Here is an 8790-nt window from a genome sequence, read left to right on the forward strand (position 1 = left end):
TCCAGAATCCCCCCACATTGCTGACACACACCGAGCTTCGTACACAGCAGATGCTGTGGCAGTGGCTCAAGGCAGGCTTCACACTGTCACATGGGGGCTGCATCTTGCTAGAGCCCACGGCCCTCCTGCAGTGCCTAGCCACGCCTGGCTCACCACGAGCATTTTGACAGGAAATACCAAGCAGTAATAACAACAACAATAATACAAGTGTGTATGTGTGTGTGAGAGAGAGCGAGAGCCTGTGTGTGTGTGTGTGTGTGTGTGTGTGTGTGTGTGTGTGTGTGTGTATGTGACTGTGTTGGGGGACTGTGTGACAGAGCGTGTGTTGGGGAGTGTGAGACTGTGTGTACGCGACAATCTGTATTGGGGAACTGTGACTTATGAGAGGCAGAGTGTATGTGGATGTGAGAGTCTGTGTGTGAGAGAGACAGTATGTGTGAGTGTTAGGGAAGTGTGAGATACAGCACTATCACTTTAAGTCCCCCTTCCCTCCCCCGCTTGCCCCGTCTCTTCCCCCCTCTCCTCCCCTCCCCCCCCCACTCATGTGGAAGTTTCACTCCTCATATCCTGGCCCGGCCCCCACCGGAGACAGAGTGTCACAGGCAGGCAGGATCCTTCGCAGCCATGTATATTGTGTATCCCCTAAGGATGGCCCCGGTCATGGTAGATTCTCCGTCACTGACCATTTTAAAATCAAGACTGGATGTTTTTTGAGAAGATCTGCTCCAGAAATTATTTTGGGGCAGTTCTATGGCCTGTGTTATACAGATCAGACTAGATGATCACAATAGTCCCTTCTGGCCTTGGAATCTATGAATGTTTTCAGTTTGCTTTTTTAAAACCTAGGAAATTACACACACAGACTATGTTAAAAGAACATTAAGGTAGCAAAGTCAAGCACTTAAAAGTTAGGGAATACCAGATTTAAGGTTGTGCAACGGTTAGCCGCGTTGTGTGTATGTGTCTTTAATTCCATTATCACATAGTGTTTTTTCTACAGCACCCCTGTCTCATTCAGTGCACAGGATGGACGGCACTCACTGAATAATCAGCTAATTGATATTTTATTTTATCATCATTAATGTGGCCCCAGACCTTATTTACTGCACAGTATTCGGACCCTGCTCTGAACGCAGAATTATTAATTTCCTCGTGGGTTTTTCTGTGGTGCTCATCACTACAATATCCGAATGCTTCATAAACATGGATTTATTTTCACAACATGCTGTGAGATGAGGGAGTGCGCTTATCTCCATTTTACAGATGGGGAACTGAGGCACAAAGACATTCAGGTCAAAAGTGTTTGCTAATTTTAGGTGCCCAATTTGAACTCCTGGGGTCTGATTTTTCAGAGCATTTAATGGCACTTCATATGTCCAAAGCACGGCAGCCATTGACTTTAGTTGCAGCTGTGAATGCTCAGCACTTCCGCGAACCAGACCGCACCCAAAAAATGAGGAATACACAATTAGTGACCATCTGGGAGAAGTTTGGTTTAAGTGACTTGCCCAGCATCACGCAGGAACTCTGTGGCAAAGGCAGGGATGGATTCAAGTTCACCAGAGCAGCATTCAACTGCCTTAGCCATGAGACTGTCCTTTCTCTTCCTGCAGGTCCCTGCCTCAATCTTTTAAACATATTTTTAATGTAATCTAAGATTAGAGCAGTGAGGCGTCTGGGTGGAAGACAAAGGGAGTTCCCCATGTTGCAACTTTACCGCACTGTTCCCCCTTTTTCACCTTTGGATAGTTTTCTTTTGATTTTATAACATAGTTCTCGTTGCATGTAATAAGCTGAGGAACTGTTGGTTTTTTTTCCCCTTCTACTTTCCTCTCTTTCTGGGCTCAGAGCAACTCCATTTTCTAGTTAAGCTATTCCTCGTCCACCTGTTCCTGCTCTATCGATGAGACATGAGAAGTCCAGGTATTGGAGACTGATGGTTCTGGAAACAGCAAGTACTGATGGGCCAAATTTCATTTTTGTGCAAAAGATTCCCATTAACATCAGTGGGAATTGCACATGTTTTGAGAATTTGTTTTGGGTTGAGAGGGGAGCTATAGTAGAAGGAGAACAAAGCAGGTCTGGAGGAGATGGAGCGTCCTCTTTATTCTGTGGGAAGCTAAGAATGAAAATCCACTGTATTTTTGGAAGTAGTTAGTGATAATGCTCTTTCTTTTGTAGAGCACTTTCTGGAGGATCATAAAGTGCTTAACAAACTGATTTACAATCTCTGGCCCCAATCATAGACTTTAAGGCCAGAAGGAACCATCATGATCATCTAGTCTAACCATCTGCACATCGCAGGCCACAGACCTTCACCCACTCCTGTAACAGACCTCTGGCTGAGTTACTGAAGTGCTTAAATGATTATTCAAAGGACTTCAAGTTACAGAGAATCCATCATTTACTCTAGTTTAATCCAGCAAGTGACCTGTGCTCCATGGTTCAGAGGAAGGTGAAAATCCCCCCAGGGTCTCTGCCAATCTGACCCCAAATATGGTGATCAGTTGAACCATGAGTACATGGGCAAGACCCAACAGCTGGACACCTGGGAAAGAATTCTCTGTAGTAACTCAGAGTCCTCCCCATGTAGTATCCGATCGCTAGCCATTGGGGATTTTTTTGCCATTAGCAGTCGCGGATGGACCACATGCCATTGTAGACAGTCTCATTATATCATCCTCTCCATAAACTTATCAAGCTCAGTCTTGAAGCCAGTTAGGTTTGTTGCTCCCCACTGCTCCCCTTGGAAGATTGTTCCAGAACTTCACTTCTCTGATGGTTAGAAACCTTTGTATATTTCAAGGCTAAACTTGTTGATGGCTAGTTTCTATCCTTTTGTTCATGTGTCCACATTGACCCTTAACTTAAATAACTCCTCTCCCTCCCTGGCATTTAACCCTCTGATGTATTTAGAGAGAGCAATCATATCTCCCCTGAGCCTGTGTTTGGTTAGGCTAAACAAACCAAGCTCCTTTAGTCTTCTTTCGTAAAATAGGTTTTTCATTCCGCTGATCATCCTAGTAGCCCTTCTCTGCACCTGTTTCAGTTTGAATTTATCTTTCTTAAACATGGGAGACCAGAATTGCACAAAGTATTCCAGATAAGGTCTCACTAGTGCCTTATATAATGGTAATAACACTTCCCTATCTCTACTGGAAATACCTCGCCTGATGTATCCTAGGATTGCATTAGCCTTTTTCACGGCCGCATCACATTGGCGGCTCATAGTCATGCTGTGATCAAAAAATACATCCAAGTCTTTTTCCTCCTCTGTCACTTTTAATCCTGCAAACACTTAAGCTTGTGGGTAGTTTATCCACCTGGAGTCACTAGTACTACTTACATGAGTAAAGTTACCCGTGTGCTTAAGTGTTTACATGATTGAGGCCTATATAACATACAGTATAGAAAGGGGTCACTTCATCTACCACTGAAATGCAGTCAGCTCTGAGGTGGAACAGGGCAGATGGCATGTAGCAGCACTACACAACTGCAGACAGGAAGCAAAAAAAAGAAAAATATATTGCAGCCTTTCAGATTTCTACGTTCCCGCAGTGAGGTTTTTTTTTTAACTACAAGCACAATATCATTGTTTTTATTATTTTTATGGGAAGTGCTTCTACATCAGGGGTCGGCAACCTTCATCACGCGGCCCATCAGGGTAATCCGCTGGCAGGCCGCGAGACATTTTGTTTATATTTATTCCCAGCCAATGGGAGCTGTGGGAAGCAACGCAGGCCGCAGGGAGCTCTCATCAAACTAGCCGAGAGAGCAGGGGTGCTATGTTCCCCTTAATTTGATCCTTCCATGTGAGTCTTAGGTAGATTTAGGGGATTCCTGGCCACTGTCTGAACTAGTAATTAGAGCTGAGTAAATAATTTGCAACTAATAATTTGTTAAATGTAGCCACTTTTCTGCAAGTAGAATATCTGCAAGCACATCACGAGTCCCTCAAAAGTATTTGCTATTCCAGTTTAATCAACAGCTGTCTTTTAAAATACGTTATTGTTGGATTTATTGCAGATATTCAAAATTTGAGCTATGGTGTTTAGTTGTGATTGGTCAGATAAGTCACATAGGGGTGTTTCTGTTTCCTGAATGGATGAACACTTCTAGTGTGAATATTTGCATATATGAATTTAAAATTTGGCTTCAGTGAATGCTCACATGTGTTTAAAATTCCCTTTTCATGCAAGTTTTTGACAGTCAAATTCTATTTCTCAAACATTCCTGGGTAGAAAAGAAAGGGGTGTGCATGAGGTCAAGTCAAATTAATCTAAAAATGTGAACAAATATTCGTTGGAGAAAAAAGATATATTTTTACATCAATTTCCCAGATCTACTAATGAGAGGTGTAAATTCATTTTACCTGTTTCCTTTCACCCATTCACCATGGAGATGCTGAAACTATGGTGTTTAGAGGAAAGTGTAAACACATCCAGTCATTGAAATTCCCATGGACTCACAAAGAACTTCAATCATCGTGGCAGTACAAGTTGTCAGATAGTTAAGGCTAAGATATTACCGTAGAAAACTCCAACCACTATGACCAGCTGCATCCAATGCCTGCTTGAAGCCCAGCAAGAACATAGGAGTCACCTTTCTGGATCAGGGCAGTGGCCCACTGTGATGTTTCACTCCATATTATTTATGAAAATATGCTTATGATATGAATATGACATAACTGAGATGTACTTTATGCAAGATAGGTCTTGTAAGATATCATTGGAAAGGTTATCATTTACTGAATGTGATTATCCAATTTGTATGCCTGTATCATTTCTGTATCTGAAGTTAGGAATATTGACTATGTATCTGTATTTCAACTATGCTACTCTGGGTGACGCCCACTGCTAACACTTCGGGACAACAGCGGAAAAGCCAGACAGGGCTGATGGCCCATCAGTGAGCACAATGGACTGTGGAAAGGCTTGGCCTTCCTGCCAACCCATACTGCCACTGACTCATGGACGCTGTAATACTACAGAGTCAGGTGGTCTTGTCACCTGATACTGAACATTACCTGGGACTTCTTGTAACTTTCCACTGGAAGGGGGTCAAGTTTGGGAAGCAAAGGATTTCCACCTTATGTAAATCCTGTTTAAGGGTGGGAAGGAAGACAAGCGGACTCCTCCTCTCCAAGGTCTGTCTGCCCAAGAAGAAAGACTGCTAAAGCCACCTGAAGGGAAGGAAGGGAGAGTGTCCAAACTGAGACAGGGGTCTAGTCTGAAAAGGAATATAACTAGAACTCTGAACCACAGAAACTTTGCAATCTGCCTAAAATAACATTTAGGGTGAGAATTTACATTTTGTAACCTGTTTCTTAAGCATTTTGAGCTTAGCTTGTGTGTTTTGCTTTATTTGGTCAGTAATCTGCTGTGTTCTGTCTGTTATCTCTTATATTCACTTAAAATCCACCTTTTGTAGTTAATAAACTTATTTCTTGTTTATAATATAACCCAGTTTATGTAATTTCTAATTGGGGCGGGGGGCAAGATGTTGTGCATATCTCCTTCCACATTTAGGGAGGGGGCAAATTTCATAAAACCTTTGGGTTTGTACCCCTCAAAGGGAGTAGGCACCAGAATATTGGGGAGAGCCCCTAAGGATGAATCTTTCCAGAGCGGATCTCTGTCTCTCTGTGCAGCTGGGTGTGGCCCTGCCTGTATGCTTGGCTGGAAGAAGCTTGTGAGCCTAACCCAGCAAGGCCAGGAAAAGGGGACCCAGGCTGGCAAAACAGGTTGACTCAGTGGAATCCCAGAATATCAGGTGACAGCCCAAAGGGCCCAAACCCATCACACCCACCTAATCTGATACCCTGTCTCCAACAGTGGCCAGCACCAGGAACTTCAGAGAAAGGTGCAATTATGGAATGACCTAAAGTGGAAGCGTCTTCCTAATCGTAGGCTTCAGAGATACTGAGCACTCACAGCTCCCACTGACTTTAGCTGACATTGTGAGTGCTCAGCAACTTTGAAAATCCGGGCCTTAGTGGTTGGCTAATGCCTTGAAGCATGAGGTTTATTTTCCTTGTATGTGTCCTATGCAACTGTAATGTTCTCATCTAGATAGATGTCTGCTCTTTTTTTGATCCTACTAAACTCTTGGCAATGAGTTCCATGGGAAACAGTGTTTTGTTTCCAGTTGATCACTTTGAAATGTGTCGTCTTTCAATTTTGTTGCCTAAGAACATAAGAACGGCCGTACTGGGTCAGACCAAAGGTCCATCCAGCTCAGTATCCTGTCTACGGACAGTGGCCAATGCCAGGTGCCCCAGAGGGACTGAACCTAACAGGTAATGATCAAGTGATCTCTCTCCTGCCATCCATCTCCATCCTCTGACAAACAGAGGCTAGGGACACCATTCCTTACCCTAGACTCTTGTTCTCATATTATGAGAGGGGAAAGCGGAATTCTCAACTTGCCTTCTCTAGGCCATTCATTAGTTTGTGTACCTCTCTTGGGTCCTCTCTCATTTGTCCTCCATTCTCTGCTGTTTGGATGGAGGCAGGGGAGCATCCTGGTATCACTGTCTTGTTTTGTTAGTTTTGGCATTAGAAACGTTTTAAATAGTTTTTAAATATAGATTTTCTTTTTATAGAATTAAGTACTTTTGCTTTACGAGCCTGACGGCACAGAGCTCAGAGTCAGCAATTCAGACCTCAAGCAGCTGAGCAGCAAAAGACTGTAGAATGAGGTTGACTGCTGGATTGTTGAGACAGCCCCTTTATTGGACATGCTGTGTCAGAGAGGAGGAGATGCTGATCTGGTTGAAGTGCAACAGGAGGAGAAGACATCACGGAGCTGGTACATTCTAATTAAATTAACCAGGAACTCTAGCTGATGCTCCAGGAATCTGAGTTATTGAGAACAGAAAACTAGAATATGGAGAAGGCCCCAGTAAATTAGCACTGATGCAGAATGAAAATCTATATCCTATTGTTCTTTTATTCGGAATGCTTTGTAAAGTAAATGACAACTGTACTTTGATTTATGCTATGAGGAAGACAAAGATTGAGTGCCAACTCCAATGCTGAATTTTGTAAGTATTATCGACTTAGCTCCCACCCTTAATGCCATCTGCCCATCCTTCCAATCCAATACAATGTGCAAGAAATCTGCCTGAAAAGACAGCTCTTGCTCCCCTGCTCACTGGCAGTTAGAACTAAATACTCCCTTTGTGATATGATTTGACAAGCAGTCTTGACAATGGATTTCAAGCATCTTAAGCATATGAACTGTCAGCAAATGCAAACATCCATCCATCACACCTCCTCCATCTGTGATATCCAGGAGACAGCCAGAGAGGTGTGCAGAAGAGAATGGGAGCAGGAGACTATATGCTCAGTACTTGGCTTTAATGCATGGTTTCTAGGGAATGGTTGGGGTGTGATCTTGTCAAAGAGATGGGCATGAACCATGTCCTCAGGTGTGAACATCCCTGAATTTAGGAGGGTTGCACTCTTAGCACATATCCATATCTTAATTTCCCAGCTCTACCCCATATTTATAATGAGTAGGATCAAATATCCTTGCGTGTTTGGGGATTCATTTGATTAGAGTGGGGCTTTTACACTTTGGACTCATTCCCTCTCATAAATTTAAGATTAGTCAGGCCTGGTTTAATGCTTGGATGGAAGATCTCCAGAGAAAACTGAGGGCATGGTGTGATAACTCAGTGGTCCAATTTTCAAAGAGGTGACTGTTCAAGTGCATATGTGCACTTTTGCATTAGCCTGACTTAGGCACACAAAGCTCCTGCTGCATATGCATAATGGCAGTGTGCATGCATCGGACGGGCACACTCAGAAATGCCTGTGCACTGCTTTGAAAATGTGGAGCACTAGAACTCATCCTTCCTGCATGGTGCTGGGGGACACTGTGCTGAAGGTGCAGTCTTTCAGATGAGATGCCAAATCAAGGTTCTAACCACTTGTGGTCTTAAAGACACCGTAAAACTTTCCCCAAGAGCGGAGGTCCTAGTCCTGGTGTCCTCTCCTAATTCCAGCTTGGGTAATTATGTTCTCCCTAAATTTTCCCTTCATTTTCAACAGGATACAATGATCCCCCTTATTTCTGCTTTCCAGCTTCTAGGTCCCATGGGTTGGGAGGTGAAGTTGGGATGGCGGTAGGAGGGGAGACCCCTTGAGTTTGACAGATGGAGCAGGGGAGAAAAGAAGCTTGTGGGCTGAGAGGTGGCAGCAAGGGAAGGAAAGAGCCTCTGAGTTCGGTTTGGGAAGGAGAGAAGTCAGCTGTTTGGACAGGGGAGAGAAGGGGAGTTTGTAGGTCGGACAGCCTAACTTGTGAGAGATGAGTGCCCCAAACTGCTCTTTGAAGACAGTGATGAGTGTGAGTGGTCAATTCCTCTCAGGATCAGGTGCCTAGAGGAGCCTCCTAAGGCCCTCTTCCTGATTGACTGATTTTGATGGAAGCACAATTGAACTCTTCAGGCTGCATTTTGCTACCCTTGATCCCTTTGAGAACGCCTTGCACAGCTACAACCAGTGCTGTTTGTTGCTAGCTGGCTTCCTGTGTTCCTTCCCTTCTCTGATAAACCAAAGGGTGTGGGGTGTTCCCTTGACTCCACCATCTGGTAAAACAATAGTTTTTCAACATTTATAGTTGACCATATATTTCCTCCCACCCCCACCCTTCAAACACACAGAATTCCAAGCAATGGCTCACGTTTGTTTTGGGGATCTCTGTGATAGTTGACTGGCAGAAGTTGGGATGGAAACCCATAGATGTTAGCAGCTCACTCTTTCATTCTTGGATACATAAGAGAAG

The 8790-nt window shown here is 43.8% G+C and overlaps 1 protein-coding gene across 1 annotated transcript in view; it reads right to left on the minus strand.

The window, feature by feature from the left end:
• ACP6 (acid phosphatase 6, lysophosphatidic) overlaps positions 1-8790 on the minus strand; it is a 48565-nt gene that overhangs the window by 36929 nt on the left and 2846 nt on the right. Inside the window, exon 2 of the mRNA XM_042854240.2 lies at positions 8689-8771. Coding sequence (XP_042710174.2) covers positions 8689-8745 — 57 coding nt within the window. The 5' untranslated portion in view covers positions 8746-8771. The remainder of the gene's footprint in view (positions 1-8688; positions 8772-8790) is intronic.

The sequence above is a fragment of the Chrysemys picta genome, chromosome 1 (assembly GCF_011386835.1).
Source record: "Chrysemys picta bellii isolate R12L10 chromosome 1, ASM1138683v2, whole genome shotgun sequence".
NCBI lineage: Eukaryota > Metazoa > Chordata > Testudines > Emydidae > Chrysemys > Chrysemys picta.